The sequence below is a fragment of the Strix aluco genome, chromosome 29, assembly GCF_031877795.1.
Source record: "Strix aluco isolate bStrAlu1 chromosome 29, bStrAlu1.hap1, whole genome shotgun sequence".
In the NCBI taxonomy this organism is placed as follows: Eukaryota; Metazoa; Chordata; class Aves; order Strigiformes; family Strigidae; genus Strix; species Strix aluco.
This window is the reverse complement of record NC_133959.1, coordinates 1481247-1498739: the sequence shown is the minus strand read 5'-3', so window position 1 is coordinate 1498739 and position 17493 is coordinate 1481247. Positions and strand designations below refer to the sequence as shown.

General features: G+C 57.9%; 2 protein-coding genes and 1 long non-coding RNA gene across 6 annotated transcripts; 2 read left to right on the top strand and 1 right to left on the bottom strand.

The window, feature by feature from the left end:
* Nucleotides 1-2559: 2559 nt before the first annotated feature.
* TMEM221 (transmembrane protein 221) lies at nt 2560-10326 on the top strand. Its single transcript, XM_074808524.1, has 3 exons — nt 2560-3106; nt 6493-6578; nt 6802-10326. Exons 1-3 carry the CDS (start codon nt 2811-2813, stop codon nt 7317-7319), a joined length of 900 nt encoding a protein of 299 aa, XP_074664625.1. The 5' UTR covers nt 2560-2810; the 3' UTR covers nt 7320-10326.
* BORCS8 (BLOC-1 related complex subunit 8) lies at nt 3920-17090 on the bottom strand. Of its 4 annotated transcripts, XR_012621088.1 has the most exons (7): nt 17013-17090; nt 16156-16239; nt 15351-15463; nt 11032-11096; nt 10538-10645; nt 9175-9354; nt 3920-4051 (listed from the first exon to the last, which is right to left on the bottom strand). XR_012621088.1 is itself a non-coding variant. In XM_074808525.1 (6 exons), exons 1-6 carry the CDS (start codon nt 17047-17049, stop codon nt 9312-9314), a joined length of 450 nt encoding a protein of 149 aa, XP_074664626.1. In that variant the 5' UTR covers nt 17050-17090; the 3' UTR covers nt 8799-9311. The 4 variants fall into 4 exon arrangements, 2 of the variants coding, with proteins under 2 accessions (XP_074664626.1, XP_074664627.1); XR_012621089.1 differs by lacking the exon at nt 3920-4051 and having other exon boundaries at nt 8799-9354; nt 10430-10645; XM_074808525.1 differs by lacking the exon at nt 3920-4051 and having other exon boundaries at nt 8799-9354.
* Nucleotides 11972-14560, top strand: LOC141916236 (uncharacterized). Its single transcript, XR_012621090.1, has 2 exons — nt 11972-12788; nt 13686-14560. It is a non-coding gene; the product is annotated as an uncharacterized LOC141916236 (long non-coding RNA).
* Nucleotides 17091-17493: the final 403 nt, after the last annotated feature.

Sequence of the window (17493 nt, the reverse complement as noted above, 5' to 3'; positions counted from 1 at the left end):
AGCTCAGGGGATGCTGATGTGCCCTGGCTCCGTGTCCGGCTCCAAATCCGGCCCCAAAATCAGCCCCGGAGAAGGCGCAGCCCAATTCACACCCTGTCCTTGGGTGACCTCTGCCTCGGTGGTGGGCAAAGCCGCGGTGATGCCGCAGGGATGACTGTGACCACCACGCTCTGCTCCAGCCCCGCCTCGAGCCCACAATCTGCTGGGCATCCCCCGGGTGGGTGCTGTGTGCCGTGGGGCGGGTGGCTGTGCCGGGGGTCCTGCGCCCTCCGGCCGTGGCGGGGAGGTGAAGGGCTGCCCGGGAGCTGCTTGGCGCAGGGTTCCCGCAGGGAACACCCGTGTTTACAGCAGCGAGGGGGGAACTGATGCAATTCCCAAGCTCCCGTTACGTGTTACGTGAGCGGAGCCGCCCGGGGCAGCAGGTGGGATGGGGGTTATCACAGACTCGCTGGAAATCAGCTCCCATGCCAGCCCCACAGCGGGGACACGGCCTTCCACCCCAGCCATGCCGGGGGGTCCCGTCCCAACCCTGGGGGGGGGCTTTGGGGAGAGGGGCTGGAGAGATGGAGACTCTCTGGAGGAGGCTTTTGGTGCAGGCTGCGTGGGCAGAAAGGGCATGACATCTTCCTTAGGGCTGCTTTTAAAGCTCCTGGTTTATAGAGGGCTTCAGAGTGCAATTAGCAGACTGTTAATTAGCCCTGCTCATAATCTTAATTGATCCTGAAGAGGAGGTAGGAGGGAGAGCAGAAGTGCGGGAGCAGCGTCCTGGCAGCCGTAGAGTCTGAGACGACGTGTCCAAACGCCCCGTCCTGGCCTGGGCTGGGGTTTGAGGACACACAGGGTGGCCCTTCACCCTCCTGGGTGGGACCTCCCTGCCCTGTCCCCCCATCTTCACCTCGCGCCACCCAGGGGCTCAGCCAGTACCACTACCAGTGGGCCCAGCTGAACCCCCTCTTTGGGCGCAGGGGCTGCCCGGACCCCCCGGATCAGGGGGTGCCCAGGCCAGGCTCTGCCTGGCTGCTCCCTGCAAGCTCCAGGTCGGTGGCTTGAAAGCTTTGAGCTCCCTCTTGAGGCCCTTCCTGCCCCAAAATCCTGGGGTTTTGGGGAGCCCAAGCTGCTGGGTGCTGGGGGCTCCCAGCGCTCTGCACCCCAAGTGACACAGCCCGCAGGACATGGCTGAGCCCCGTCACCCTCCCGGCCATGGGGAAGGGACAGAGACACCGTCACCACAGTTTGGGGACTTTGGGCCTAGTGCCAGTGACACGGGGCATGGGGACTGACATCCCCCCCCACCCCCCCGAGCCAAAAACACGAGAGCAGAGCTGGAAATAAGCCGGGAGCCAAACCCGCGCTGCCTGCCAAGGCCAACACACCAGCTTTCAAAATAGCCCGTGTCCCGCGCGGCTCCGGCCGGAGCGGGGGGTGCCAACGGGAACCACCCACGCGGGACGGGAAGGCCGGCAGCGCCGCGGCGGGCAGCGCTCCTCCTCCAGACGGAAAGGTCACCCTGCCCGGATCCCACCGCCGGGGCTGGGCACGGGCCCAGGCGCTGATGACACCAGGCTGGAGGAGTCAGCGTCGCACCCGCTCCCCGCGCTGGCCGGGGGCCCGGGACGTGCACGGAAAGGCCCGATCCCGACGTCCCCTTGTCACATACATGGGGGGAAATTGCTGCAGCAGGAGGTGGTGGGGGGGGTGGGTTTGAGTGGGGAAACTCTGCCTCAGTTTCCCCGCTGCTCCCAAGGCGCAGGGTCTCTCCCAAAGTGACAGGTGATCCGTAGATTGAATTTTCCTGAATGAAACCTCCTCGAATCCTCCCCAATTCCCAGGGGGGACCCGCTGGCGGGGCAGATCCCCGGGGAAAAGACGCTTCTGCTTCCCAGGATATTTATAAGACACGGGAAACTTGTGTCGGCCCCAAGGGCCGGCGGCTGACGGCAGGGCAGCGCCTCGCGGGTCCTTTCTCAGCCTTGTGGGACTGGGAACATTTTGGGTGCTTGTTCCTGCCCCGATAAGGGTGCTCCGGCCGCGGAGGGAGGCCAAAGGCCTCTCACCCCGGGGGGAAGCAGGATTAGGCCCCCGTGGTGTCTGTCCCCCTCTCACCCCCCTCATCCCCGCTCGCTCCAGGCCGAGGCCGGGGGGGGGGTTGATCCCAGGATTTTCCCAGGAGCGGGAAAACCGGGGTTGACCCTGGGAACGGGGAGGGGGGGGGGGGGGGGGAGAGGGGAGCGGCGGGATCCACCGCTCGGAGCGTCTGCAGCGTCCGTCTGTCCGTCTCTGTCCATCCACCCGAGCCCAGACGGGCTCCTCGGAGCCCCCGCCCCGCTCCCGCTCCCGCTCCCGCTCCCTCCTCTCACGCCCCCCCTCAAAAGCCGAGGCGGCTCCCGGGGCCCCGTCGGGGGGTGGATGCCGGGCGGAGCCGCCTTGCGCTGTACCGGGGGGGGTGTCCCAGCCCCGGGGGGGGGGGGGGGGGTCTCAGCCCGGGGGAGCCGCTGCGCTGCAGCCCCCGCGGCGAGGGGCCGTCCCGGGAGGCAGGACCGGCCCGCCCCGGCCCGCCCCGTCCGGGGCAGCGGGACGGGCGGAGGCGAACGCCCGGCGGGGCCGCAGCTCCGGCCGCCCCGAGCGGTTCTCCCGGCCCGGTGCCGGTTCCCTCTTCCCGGTGCCGGTTCCCGGTCCGAGATCCAGCCGCGGGAGCACTGCGGGGTGGGGGTGAGGCGAAGCACACGCAACTTTGGGAAGCGGAGCGGGTCTGCCGGCCCGGTGCCTCCCCGGTTCCCGGTGCTCCCCCGGTTCCCGGTACCGGCCCCGCCATGCCCTCCGCCTACCCGCAGCGAGCCCTGACGGTGCTGCTGCTGTTCGGCACGCTGGCCGCCGCCATGGCCCTGCTCGCCTCCAGCCTCATCTTCCAGCTGCCGTCGGGGCGGGCCGGTGCCGGTCCCGGTGCCGGTCGAGGGGCTCTGCCGGAGCCGGCGGCCGCCGTCCTGCTGCCGGTGTCGGCCGTGCTGGCCGCGCTCTGCCTGGTGCTCAACGTGAGCTGCCTCCTCCTCTGCCTCCTCCACGGCTACTTCAGCACCGAGCTGTGCCGGGGGCAGCCCGGGCCCGACCGGTGAGAGCCGCGGGGACACCGGGGGTGCAGGGGGGTGTGGGGCACCGGGGCTTGGGGGTGCAGGGGGGTTAGGGGGGACACCGGAGTGCTCTGGAGCCCTGGGGTGGGGGGCTTAGAGGGATCTTGGGCAGCGGGAGGCTGCGGGGGGAGCAGGGGGCTGGAGTCCCCAGGGGAGGGAGGGTGCTGGAAGGGTGCAGAAGGAATTGGGGGAATGAGGGGTGCGAGGAGGGTGAGGGGGCAGGGTAACGCTGCTGCCCCGGGACCTGTCACAAGGTGCTCGTCACCGCAGCGTGGGCTCACGCGCAGCCCTGCCGACCCCTCCTGCACCCCACAATCCGGCCTTTACCAGCCCCCCCCCCCCCAGTCACTGCCCTCACGAAAGGGGGTTGCAGGGAGCAAACGGTGCTGCTGGCACTCGGGTATCACAAAATTCACCCGGACACAGGGTTATCTCTGGCCAATGAACCCCGGGGCTGTAAATGTGCCCCTTAATTTGGGGTGTAGCTGTGTGTGACGACTGGATCAACCAGGAGAGAGTTTAGAGCCCGCCCGGCTGTGGTTACATCCCTGCGTAAACCCAGCGCGTGCATGAGGGTCCCTCTCGGGGCTCGTGGGAGTTCTGGGGGCACTCGGGCCTGGCCAGGCCAGCTCAGCTCAAAGGGGCGACGTGCTGGGCCGGGCCGTGACACCCAGGAGCCCCCAAATTTGTCCCTTTGCAGCGGGGGCTCTGGGTCGCTGCCGAGGTGAGGGCCCAGGCCACCCGGGCAGCACCAAAACGACCCCAGGCCCGGGATCATTAACCACAGACATGTGTTGACTTAATCATTACCAGCACATTTACAGTTGCAAAAGTATTTCAGAAGCAATTCCTCTCTCCTTCCTCGACCTGGGCTGGGTTGGTGGCTCCTCTGCCTGCGCTGGCCCGGCCCAGCACCAGCTCTGCTTCTGGGTTAGAAGAAAAAAAAAACAACTTGTGAATAAACAGATTTAAAGGCACCTTGGTGGAAACTGGTCTGTCCTGGAGGTCCCTCTGTGTAGCTCACGCGATGGTCCCCACAGGACTGTTTTGGGACCACACTGACTTAAGCAAGCCAAAACTCATTTAAAGGAAATGATAATGTTTCAACAGTTACTTTTGTCCCTAATTAGACAAACCCATCAATGCCTCCGAGCACAGCGGCTGGCGGCACTCCAGCGAGCCGCAGCATCTCCTCTTGGCATCTTCCAAGCCAAGCTGACGCTTAGCGAGCTCGTTAACGAAGGAGAGCAAAATATTTCTGCAAAATACAAAGTTCCAGCAGCAAACTTTGCTTTTGGTGGGAGCTGAGTTTCTGCTGGAAAACTCGTACAAGCAGAAAATTCCCCGTAAGCTGTAAATTTGTCTGAGATCTGGTACGGCTTTGGGCTGTAAAACGCTCCATTTTGAAGTGGTAAGGTTCAACTTTGACCATCCCGCACGTGAAACGGGAGCAGCTGTTAATTAGGCAGCGAGATGCAGAGTCACAGGTAGGGAGAGGGAGCGTGGTGGCCGTGGGACAGCCCTCACACCTTGTTCAAGGACTTACAGGAGGGAACAACCATCACCGCGCGGCTGCGGACCCCGCTGGCACGTCTCGCCCAGCAGGAAAGCTCTTCCCAAAATATTATATTAAATAATATTTCTGGGCTCTGCTTCAGAGCCCCTGCGAGGCGAGAGGCTGCTTTTGGCTCTGCTGCAGGTGTTGGTAGGGTTGGGATCCCTCAGCCTCGGATTTGGAGCAGATCACTTAATCTGGCCGTGCCTCAGTTTCCCCAGCTGCAACCTGAGGGTTACACTCGTGTTTGGGAGGAAAAGGGCAGGTTCTGGGGACACAGGGGTGCTGGTCTGTGGGCAGGAGGTACCGGCAGGATGCAGCCCCTCTCCCCCATGATGTGGGACCCCATTAGCCGCCATCTCCTCGTGGCCAGCGTCGGGCGCCGGTTTCATTAGGGGACCCGCTCACGTCCCAGGGACCTTTCCCACGTTGGGCCTGTCACACTGAATTACCACTCCGCTTCTCAGCGTTGCGCTCAATAGTCCGAGCCAGCTCCAAACAAAGTCCTTCTCCTCCTCGCTAATCCCCCCCCCTGCCCTGGCTCAGGTAATTAATAAAACAAAGCGGCTGCTCTTCCCCCGGCAGCGAGGAGGAGCGGGAGCAGGTCCAGGCTCTATTAACGGCTCCTGGGGCGGGCGGCAACAGCCAAGGGGCTACAAGAAGTCCAGGAGGAGGGGAGGGGGCCAGGCCAGGGCACAGCATCCTCACCCGCTGAATTGAGCCTGCAGGGTGGAAGGAGCTGGCTGCTGCCAAGGAGCAGCGCGAGGGCTGGTGCTGCCAGGAGGATGGCTGTGCTGCTGCCCCTTCAGCTGGTCCTTTGAACCCAGAGCACTTCCAACCGGCTCCTGGGGACTTTTGAAGGTGGCCCCAGCGAGGCCTTGTGCACGCCAAGTCGCTTCAAGGGACTGTTTGCAGCTTCCCAGCATCCCAGTGATGGCAGCATCTCTCTGAGCACTCGCCTTTCCAACCCCCCGAGTCGCCTGGCACCCGGTCACCAACCTCCACCCCGGCCGCACTACGCTGCGTCCCCTTAACGACCACATCCCGCTCTCCCAATTAACACGAGCATCCTCTGGCGACAGCAGCCTCCAAAGCCCAGCGAGGGCTGAGGTTTGCCCGGCCAATCTGGCTCGGAAGATGCCCAGGCAGAGCTGTTGGTGGCTTGGGGGAGAGCTTGCCGGCACAGGGGTGGGTGCTGGGTGGAAAACAAAGGCCCTGCTGGAAAGGAGCTGGTCTTTTCATGTGTTTTAAGCACAATTCAAGTACCAAGCCCCTTGCAGACAAAAGGCTTGCAATCTGAGCTGAGCGCAGAAATCCAGTCCCAAGGGTGAAGGGAGAACCTGGCCTTGCTTAATTCAACACACCAGCACTTGTCATTCTTTCTTTAAGGGGGAGATGGACTTGCCACGCCTCCGTTTTGTTCCTTGCTTGTTCTTCAGGGTCTGCTGAACAGGGGCAAATCACCTGCAAAAGGCCTTCAGCCATTTCTCTCTCTCTCCTGAACCCCTGACTCCTTCTGGTTTCCAAAGCACAGCTAGAACTGGGCAGGAAAAGTTTGAAATTTGAAGTTATCTCAAAATCTTATGTTCCAGAGCCGGAAGAACGCAGCTCAGAGCTGTGCAACCCAGCAGCCTGGGGGAAACCCCAATTCAGCAGAGGTCCTGGGGCTCGTGACCTGGCCCCGAGCCTCTTCTCTATGCAAAACCAGTGTTTCAGTTTCTCAGCAGGGGCCAGACCATCAGCGTTTTTCCTGTGCTGAGACCAGGGCCAGGAGACTACAGAGGCCTGTATTTTCCTCACCTGTTTTCACAGGGCAGACTGGTTCCTTCTGGACAGCCGGACGGTTCGTCACGCTGCCATCGGCTTGTTCTGCTGCGGGGTCTCAGTCTACCTCACAGGCAAGTGCTCATTTCCCACCGGCGCAGCGCAGACCCTGCGTTTGCAGCCCAGCCCTGAGTTTCTACTTCAGCATCGGGTTTGTTTTGCAAATGGCTTTGCCAGCTCATTCCCGTAGCGCGAAGTTTCTGTTCTTGGTGGCCAGCCCTTACATTTGCCAGTCAGCTGCATCGCCTTAGTCCTTCTGGTTCCTCAAGACGTTCTGCGCTCTCTTTTTCCTTCCAGCTCTTGCCATCTACATGCTGCTGCTGTTTGAACTGGAGGCCGGCATTGCCAGCGCTTGTATCCTCTCCTCCGGCATCATCGTCCTGCTGATCACGGTGACACACGCCCTGGTACGGGCTTCCCAGGTTTCACGCCACGGCCGCTCCGAGGTCTCTCACACCCTGTACGAGAACGACTCTGCCCAGCACGGCGAATCCTCCGCCAGCGATCTGAACAACAAGAACGTAGCTGAACCCCGGCCCCGGCCTGAGATCCACCGGGAATTTTCTTTCCCTCCTTTCCTGGAGCGCAAATCTCAGCTGGGCTCTCCGGCCAGCAGCAACCTCACCTCCTCGGGCAGCCCCGGGCTTCGCTCCGAGCAGGAGAGCTACAACCCGCCCCGAACGCACAGGACGCTGTCGGCAGAGTCAGGGCTGCTGCAGGCCCAGGGCAAGCCCTGGCACGGCGTCACGCAGGAGATGAGGAACGTGCTGTCACGCAAACCCGGCACCTCGGGCAAGGACTCGACTCTGGTGTGAGTGGAAGTGGGAGCTTTTCGCCCTGTCTTGTCCCAGGGGAGCTGCAAGCACCAGGGCCAAGATTTGCATCTCTAATTAGAGCTTAATATAGGTCATGTCTCAGCAGAGCAGGGGGGTGGCTGCTTTTCCACCCTTCTACAGACCCTTGGGGGGTCTGTGCACCCACTGCCTGATGCTCTTTGCTCCTTTTACTGAGAAGACACCACCTCCACTCAAAGTCAAAAGCCCTCGGCTGCCTGCCCAGAGCCCCCAGCCCCTCCTGCCACGCCGCTGGCCTTTGTCACCCCCCAAACAAGGACCACGCTGACAGGGCAGTGGCCGGCAGCAACCCACACCGGACCCCAGGGCTGTCCCAGCTGCAGCGAAGGGAAGAGGAACACAGGGGTGGAAAGAACCAAGTGGAACCTTGTCCATGAGCAGACCTACCCTCCTCCAGCAGAGCCCAGCCCATCTCCCTGGCTGGCTGTACCTCCCTGCTCTTCCTCTGCCTCATTCCTTCCTCCTCCATCCCCAGGAGCCAGCACCACACCAAGACGGTCCACACAACCCACCCAGCGTGCAGCCAGGCAGGTGTTAAGAAACCGAGGGAGGCGATGGAGGAGTGAGATGGAACCAGAGGAGCCTGCAAGGTGCAGAGGATGGGTTCGGGGTGGCAGAGAGCCTGCTGCTTGGTCACCAGCACGTCCCCGCTCTACGCGGAGCTTGGCTGGCTAAGCAGGGTCACTTCAGGGGTCACCCAGCAGTGGAGGGGCCCCTCTGGGCTTTACCTGGGTGCCACCAGAAGAGCCAGCTGTCGAGGCTGAGGTCCAGGAAGGGTTTGTGTTGGCACTGCCAGTCCTCTGCTGCATGCAGGGCAGAAAGCAGGAGTACCAAAGGCAGCAGCTGTTTCTGTGAAACACAAGCAGGTCTGACTCGCTCCGTCCCCCTCCTCGCAGCTCCGTGCTCTGCCAGCCCAGGCCCAGAGCAGCAGCACGCTTGGCTCTTCCCCAATTCCTTATCCTTCAGCAATCAGCAAAGCATTTCTGCTGGACTGTGAAGTAAGGCATGAAGGGAGGCCACCGATTCAAACAGATTCCCTCTCACCTCCCGTGCTATTATCCTGAAAGATACCTGTTATCCTCAGCACAATACGATTTCTTTGGAAACGGAGTTTAGCGCTGCTTTGATCCCTGCATCCTTGGTAAATTCTTCAGCAGAAGAGAACTGTTGGTTCCAGGAGAGATTAACATTAAAGTTGCATCCTTTTTAAAGTGACCTCCAAAGCTGTGCGTACAGCTCTGCTTCCCACTGCTTGACACGGGATGAAGAAAGTCCTTTTTTTGTTGTTTTTTTGAAGAACAGGACAGTTTCTTTTTTCACTTGAAAGGCTCCAACTCTGCATGTCTTTGTTTTGCTCCATGCCCTTTGAAACACGCAGAGCCAGCAGGCTCCAAGACCCCCCAGCCGGAGTGAGCAACAGGGGAAGGTTTTAGACAGAACTTTCTTGTTTTTTCTTTTTTATTATTGTTCTCACTAAAACCAAATTCAGCAACTCCCTGGCACACACATGAAAAACTCTCCTTGCAGAATGCCTCCTGAACAAAGCTGAAGTGTGCCTACGTTACGTCTTTACACAGCCATCTACAAAATACTGAAAGCAAGACCTAGTTTTTCTGAGATATTTCTGTGGCCAAGAGGTAGAGAGAAAAACGCTTCATAGCAGTCTGCCATCGAAAAGAACTGGAAAGGACAAATGCAGAACCACCCCATTTCCCTTTTGCAGAGTGCTGTGGAAAGGGACAGAAGTGCTCCCCAAAGCAACCCCCAAATGCAGTCCTGAGCCCCAGGGCAGGATTTGCCTGCTTTGGTGCAGCACCTTGTTAGTGGGAATGGAGAGGCAGGCAGGGCTCTGTGCAGCTTCAGAGACTGAGCAGGTGGTTTCTCACTCCTCCCCGTGGCTGGAGAACAGAGAGCTGGGCTGGAGAAGGCAGCAGAGGACAGTCTTGTCTAAAATCAGGAACTGGCTGGAGGATTCTTGGCTTGTGGGGCAACAGTGCTGTAAAAAGAAAGAGACAGTCACGTCCAGCCCGCAGGCAGGACACCAGCAGCCAGAAGAATGTGAAGAACCAGGGGCTTCCTCAAATAAACCCTCCCTGCTCGCAGCAGGAGAGCAGTTTAGACAAACACAGCTTTCAGCGTGCTGCGCAGCTACGGAGCAGCATACCCCAGCCCCCACGGGTGTCGAGACAGCAATCTTCACAGCCACACCACTGTGAAAACCACTAAAAATGCTCTGGGCTGCACAGAGCGTGACCCTGCCATGTGGGCAACTGGGAAAACACAGAACCTGAACCAGGAGTGTCTGAGGCAGAGTCATTCTGCAGAGACAGAGGCACTCTGTTGGCTGTGGTGGTTTTATCAGGGATGGGCATTTGGGAATTTTCTCCCTTCTACCCCTTCAGACTCCAATACCAACACGGTTCTCAGGAGAGACAAATACACTAGACTCAGACGATCTGCTGGAAGATATTTTAGTAGCTGTAGTTCAACATACAAAAATGCATCATCGTCGTTCTGCTACCACTTATCTCTATGGGACTCTGCCCAAAAAGAGCCACACACGTGACAGAGAACAGCACAAACGCAGCCTCTCACCTACTCCATCTCTGTAGCATCATCTCCAACGTTAAACTGCAACAGGGGAGGTTCAGACTGGACATTAGGAAAAAGTTTTTCCCAGAAAGAGCGGTCAGACAGTGGAATAGGCTGCCCAGGGAGGGGGTGGAGTCACCATCCCTGGATGTGTTTAAGGGTCGTTTAGATGAGATGTTGGGGGATGTGGGGTAGGGGAGAACTTGTAGAGTTGGGCTGAGGGTTGGACTCGATGATCCCAAAGGTCTTTTCCAACCTGAATGATTCTGTGCGATTCTGTGATCTGACTCCAAACGCCTTTGACACAACAAAGATTTGATGTATTACACAACCAAACATCCCTTTTTAAATAAGGAAATAAATTATTTTCCAGTTACCCTTTTGTAAACAAGATTATTTGCTTCCCAGTAAACACAGCCAGAAGATCACTGGAAAGCAAGCAGCATGCTCTTTCAAATAATAGTCTAGAATCATATTACCGAAGTAACTGCTTGGCATATTTGCACTGGGCTGCATTACATCACCAAAGCCTCTGCCAGCCAGAACGGTCACTCAGCTAAACAGGCAGTGTCACATCCCCTTGCTACCTGCGGCCCTGCGCAGCGTTCAGCTGGTCCTTCATGGCTATGGCATGTTTGAGCAGACTGTCAATGCTCTTGAAGTACACGCTGCTGTCGGTCATGTTCTTTATGGCACTGGAAGAAGAGAGAAGGGGGGTGGAGGGAGATGGAGGACTGGTTAGTATTTGCAAAGGCAGCGTGGTTTTAGAGCGCACCCCCCCACGACAGAGAGGATGGTTAATAAGAAAGCTCAGCTACACACTAGCTAGCTGGTGGGTGGATTTACTGCAGGGGAGCAGCAGGGCTGCGCCGCACGCCCAGCTGGGGAAGAGCTGGTGTGTTCATCAAAGTGAAGCCCCCGAGATTCACGGTAACGGTTCAGAGAGCACTGCCTCACGCCCTCACACCCACTGCTGTCTCCCTGGGAGGTGTCAGGGAAGAGCAGGCAGCCTCTGCCTTGTTTCTACCGCACCACCTCCGCCTGCGAACACAACCCTGCTGCTCGGAGGAGTCTCTCGTACCTGCAGGCGTACTCCACCGTGTAGATGGCTCCTTGGCTTTGCTCCTCCCAGCTCTGCATGTCAGACTGAAAGAGAAGAGAAGGCAGCACCGTCAGGCACACACCGGGCAGAGGCAGCCCGCAGCGATATGCGCTGCCAGCCCTGCCCAAACGAGGGCTCTGGCTGCTTTTCACTAGAAATTGGGTTTGGATTCCATCTCCCGCTTGACAGCCTGTGACACACTCCAGGTGCCGCGCGCTAGTGTTTAAAAGAAACATTTACTGTCTGTATTTCCGGAAGGGCTACTAGTTCAGGCCAACACTTTGGATACTCTGGCAAAATTCCCCTTGTTTTTAGATGTTTTAGCCTACGAGCCAGCCAAAAGTCAGGCTGCGAGCAACCAGTAACCGCTCTAAGTGCAACGGACCAGCTGGATGTTTCAAGAATACTCAGATCTCCCAGTGTGTCTGGCCCAGCAGGCAACCAGGCTCTGAACTAACACGGCTCCCGGGGAGTTTGGTCCTTCATGCAAAACCAGGTAAAAGTTTCTTTCACAGCACTGAAAGTTCTGATTTCATCAGACCTGCCATTCACAAGCGGGCCTGTTCCCCAGCCTGCTCTGAAACTCCGGTGTCCGACGCCAAGCAGCAGTCAGCACCGTGCCCTTCCTTTCACGAGCTGGAAGGAGCCCTGTGAACTTCCCAGAGGCTCAAGCAGCATGGCATGCAGCGGGACATAATTGTATGCTGTAGCTCCAAGGAAAGGGAAAAACCAAACAAATACACAAATCGCAATGAAAGCGCTGCTGAATTCAGAGGTGTAGCTCAATAGATAACTATTTCAAAAGTCCTTAAGTAGTTCGGGCACTCTAAAATACGTTCTCATGGGAGCTAATTCCCCAGCCTATTCGGCTGGGTCTAGTTACAAGCCAGAGGAAAGCCAAGGGCCTCTTTCTGTGAGTGAAGGAGGTCGGGTAGGAGCTTGGACTGCGTCCAAGATCACTTCTCCTGTTCAAAGCCTGCCCTACATCAGGACGCTTGACCACATAGTTTTAAGCTACAAAAGAAACAAGCCTCTACATGCAGCACTCTAGGCAGCTCTCTGCAGGAGAGGGTCCTTCGACCCAGGACTCACAACCCCACAGGGACTGTGCTCGTCTCAAGGACCAACCGCATTTTACACGACCGTATCTGCTGCTGGGAACGCGCTTTGCTGCAAAAGACACAGAAACCTTCCTGCAGCTCCTCACCCTGCTCTCTCCAAGAGGTGCCAGATGAGCTTTAACAGCCATTTAGACCCTGACATCGCACTGGCTCAGTCGTACGTGTCACAGCCGCACGCCTGTGGTCCTGCTGTTTCTGAGCACCAGTAGATTTTAATCATTTCCCGGTACCAGAGCCAGTCATGTCTGTTCCCAGCATTCCCACCAATTCCTGGAATTTTCATGTCCTTAATTAGGAACAAGAGCCTTTCCCTAGAGCTCCTCACTTCTTAATCTCTTCTTGATGTCCTTTCTTCAAATTCCCAGGACATGCCCTTGGATGCAGTTTAAGAACTAAAGCCAGCTATTAATATACAATAGCACTAATGACACGTTGCTTGGAAGTAAATTAATGAGGAGATATAAGTTCTCAAAAAGACCAGGGGAAATCCAGAAAGGCCCCTCTGTGCAGAGCGGGGCTTAGCGGCGCAGCTACGACGCGCGGAGCCAGCGAGGGCCTCGCATCACGCCGTCGCTTATCAGGGAGGAGGTAAATCTGCTTGGAGAGTTTCAGATGGTGAGGACGGTATTAAGATTATTGTTTTATCAAATCATAAAAAGCTGCTTGTTGTAAAGGCACGGAGGTGACCTTCTTCTTGCAGAAACTCTTCTCCCAGCCCCCTTCCTCCCAATTTTTCCTAGGTTTAATCCCCCTGGGAATTTCAAAGGCTGCGTTTCGGGAGAACTCGGCCAGCCAGAGATGGAGCTGCTGCACAGCTGAAGGGAAGCTGGAAACCACAGATAAATCCTATTTCCTTTATACATTACCTGCACCTTGGGACTAAATTACCTGAGAATGGATCCACACAGAACATTTCTTTTTCTTCTTTTCTCTTCTGAAGAATTAAAACCACCTCACTTTAATGCCTTTGCTCTGATTTAGATAAAACCTGACAGCGTTTTCACGGTGCACAGCCCTGCTGACACCCTCCTGTTCCAGTTTCTAGCCACAAAGCCGATGGGCTCTGGCAGAGCAACCCAAAATATCCATCCCCATCTAATTGAACGCTCCACTGTGACGATGGCCCTGGCAGGGTCCTGAGCACATCCCTCTCTCCCGGGGTCTGGCTGCCTGGGCTCAAGGGCCTGTTCACTGCAAACTGCAATGCCTGAAATTGGGATAAAATGAGAGTGGGATAAAGGACAATGGAGGGGACCTGGCCACAAGCCCATTACCAGCAGCCTGGTAGCACAGTCAGGACACTGTCCTACCTGAGTTAAGTTTAACCCTCCCAGGTCCTACCAGGGACTGGTTACCAGCAGAGAGGAGAGCATGCTCCCAAACACAATGCTGCAGCCTTGGAAAAAACAAACTCGGGAGCTGACAAGGCTGGAGGAAAAGTCACTAGCAGCAGCTCTGGGATCTGCTGTTGTTCCAGCTGCCACAAATAATTTTCTTTCCATTTTCTCCCAGTTCTTACCACATCACTGCACCATTAAACACAGAGCCAATAACCAAGAAAGCAGTTAAGAAGCTGGAAGTGCCCATGGATGTAACCAGCAGCACCTCCGAGCAAGCACCAGGAAATGTTTTCTAACACTAGAGAGGCAAAGAGGTACTGGGGTGGCACTGGGGCAGTGCCCTGCTGTGCCCTGGGGCAGAGGGCACCACGCAGTCGGTTCAGCTTTGTCCTGACGTGCAGCGTTACTGCGGGGAGCACAGCGAGCTCTTCCTTGTGTACAAAGGCCACCGCTGCCCCAGCTGGGGCTAGTGGCCAGGGCAGGAGGGCGGCTGCAAGGCTGAACATGAAGGCATCAAAGAGCAAAGGTACCTGATGCTTGTGACAGCTGCAGTCACACGGGGGGACGCAGGGTCCTTGTGTTTGCTGCTGGCATCCACAGGACAGCGTGACCTCCTTTCTCACAAGAAGAAAGGGCAAAACAGCAGCAATTTTGGCTACAAAAGAGAATTCTCTGGGACGGCTGCAGCTAGGAAACGAACTTAGATGAGCCAGAGAGGTCACAGAACACTGCGGATAATTGCGATGAGCATGCTGAGCTGGGAAAATGAGAGAATCAAAGGTTTTCAGAGATCTTGCCCGGCATAAAGCCGCTGCCTAACAACACGTGCCGCGTCCGGCGCCTTCGCTCAGCTGTCGCTTCCATTAGTGCTTCTGCGCTGCCCCTCGTCCCCGTTACGCACCGTTCAGTGATGGGAACTGATCTCTTCCCTCTGCATGACTCGTCATACAATTTGCTCAATTTCCTTTTGTTCAGGACACATTCCCTGAAACCGGGACTATCTTGATTAAATAAAAGCAAGTGACAGCTCAGGAATAATATTACAAACCTGTCTCCTGCATGCCAGTGATGCAGTCGCATCAGCCTGTGCTATACATACATATACATCTCTATACACCTACCACTGCACACAGACACGTATATAAAATGTTAATAAATAATTGAATAATAAAGTGTCACAATCCAGGTTAATTTGGAAACCAGGGCTGTAAAGCAAAGGTGAAAAATGGGGCCTGACAGTGCATTAGCATAGACATGAAGCAGTAATCTATTCATGAGACATCACTCCTAATGAATCATGACTGGCAGAAGAGGGAGAAGGACAACAAGGCTGGCATTAAAGTGTCTGTGCTCCGTGCTCTGGAGGAAAGTAGGAACACAGCTGTGAGATGCGATTCATTATCCTGCTTTGCCTCATGTGGGCTCTTCGCACTTGTTTCTTCACACTCCCCCTTCCCTCCTCTCACCCTCCCTCTTATTTTATGTAGGAAATAAAAATCGCACAGTGTAGGCAGGGGTAATAAGATTTAACATCTCCCTCCGCCCTGCACAAAACACACTACTCGTTTTTCTTTGTCTCCACACACAAGTCCAGCTGTGCGAGCACGGGGTTGGACTCTCAAGCTTTTTTCCTCAGGTCCACAGGTAAATTTGCAACGTCCCCTCATCCCCTCTGGTTCAGACTGAGCCGGGGTCCCGCAGCACCTCGCACCCCCATGGCTGATTTCCCCCCTCCTTCCCACCCCCTAAGGGAGGTGAAATAGGGACAACGTGCCAAGTCAGGAAAATGTTTTGCGCCCGACTGTGTTGTAGCTCTGGAAAGCGAAGCACGACTCACCTTGTGCTGCGCGAGCTCCGGGAGGGATCTCCGCACGTGCTCCTGCAGCCGGTACAGGGCCACGGAGGGCTCGTTGGCCAGGACGTACATGCTCTCCGTGAATTTATCCGTAACTGCAACAAGAAAAACAACAGTTATGGAAAGCGGGGAGAAACAGGGGGAAAGGTGGGGTTGGAAAGGCTGCCCTGGAACGCTGGTCCTGTCCCCAACACCACAATGGAGAGATCAGAGCACAACCCCAGGTATTTTTCATAACTAGTCTGTTAACAAGGACGTGAAAGCAAAACCCCGCTGAACAGGCAGCCCCGTCTCCACTCTCCCCATAACGGCAACTGCAGCCAGCGACAAGCTTGGCTCCAGCCACCAACAGCCCAGCCTGGGACGTCACCGCTGCCGCGGCCCCCTACGAGCTCTGGCTGTTCTAATTTCAGGGACCACTCGGGTTATGCCCGTCACTGGGTCCTTTCTGACCCCTTTGCAGGGGGCCAGGAGATGAGCAGAGCCCAGCAGCAGCCTGGCTCCCGTTCCCGGGCCTGCTGCTGCCCGGCCTCGTTACTGGCCATTCGGGCTCATCTCTGCTCCGGCCCTCGAGCTCGCCTGTGCCTCAGCCACCCCCCGCTGCGGGGTCCTTCTGTTGCTCCCCTGCAGACACCTCCCTCCCAGTGACATCCTAAAAATGTCCACGGAGGAGACACGGTGGCTGCAGACCAGGGCTCAGGAAGCTTCGGTGTCGTTCCAAGCTGCCTGCTGAGCCGCTTCCCCCCACTCCACCCCTCCTATCCCGGCCTGTCCGGGCCAGGGACGCCTTTTCCGCTGGTGGTTTGCGCAGCTACAGCACAGCTTTGATCTCTCTTTCCCTGCACGTCTCCAAGGAGAACACCGCCAGCTCCTAATAACCAAGAGACACAAAAATCGAAGATTGTCTCATTGTTCATAGTGGGGGGGTGAATCAGGGAGTGTTTTCACCAGGCTGAAGCAGAACACCTTCCAGTTTCTGCATAATTTTCTATTTTAAGGAAAATTATTCTCTCCTCTTCCCTTCAGAGCTTTTGTTTCAGTGACAACTGCCCAGATACCCCAGTTCCGTAACACCAGTGGACACGCTGAGCCTTCCGAAGGCAAATGGGAATAAATACAAAATTTTACCAGAATAATAATCCGCACCCGGGACAGACACAACGTCTATCTCCCCTCCTGACACGAATTATTCCCAGACCCTCGCAGCAGGGCAGGTAAAGAGGGGACAAGACGGGAGAGGGGGGGCACAGGGCAGCTCCTCGCGGCAGGGCCAGCTCCGAGGGGGGCCCAGCGGGGTCCCGCCAGCTCTGCCTGCCCCGAACTGAGGGTCCCGTCGGGACACGCCGTCCCCCGCCCTGTCACGACCCCATCGTGACTAAGCCCACGGTGCCTTTTCGGGCCCTGCAGTGCCCTGCCACCACCCCCGCTGTCGCCACTTGCCCCGTCCCGTCGCACCTTTCCCTCTCCCGACCCGCAGGGCCCTGCCGTGACTTTGCTGTCGCTGCACAGCCCTGGCCCGCCCGCGCCCTGTCACGACCCGCAGGCTCCTGTCGCGACCGGCCAACTCAGACCCGCAGAGCCCGGCCACGCCCAGCCCCGCCGCACCGAGCCGCCACTCCCCGGCCGCCCCCGGCCCGCTCCCACCTTTCTTCACCTTCAGCTGCATCTCGGGTTCCTCCATCCTCCCTCCTCCTCCTCCTCCTCCTCCTCCTCCTCCCTCCCGCGCCGCCGCTTCCGCTTCCGCCGGCGCCCGCCGAAACCGCCCCGGTCGGAAACACCCGCGGCGCCTCCGTTCGCTCAAAGGGCCCCGGCTGGAAACGCCGCCCCAGCCCCCCCCCCCCCCCCAGCCCCCCCACTCTCGAGTGCTCCCCCCGGGCCGTCCACCCCCGCACCCCGGGACCGGGCCCGTCCCACGGGCAGATCTCCGGAGCGGCCTCCCCCGGGTCGGGCCACCGCGCCCCCGCTGCTCCGAGCCACCCCGGTGTGTGTGGGGGCGTTAAACCACCACGATCGCCCCTTTCCTCATCGATGAACCCCCCCGGGGTCTCTTGTGGAAGCCTCGAGGCGGGTGGAGGCCGCGGGCGCCAGCGCTGGGCCCCCCCCGCGCCCCCCGGTGCTGTACAGG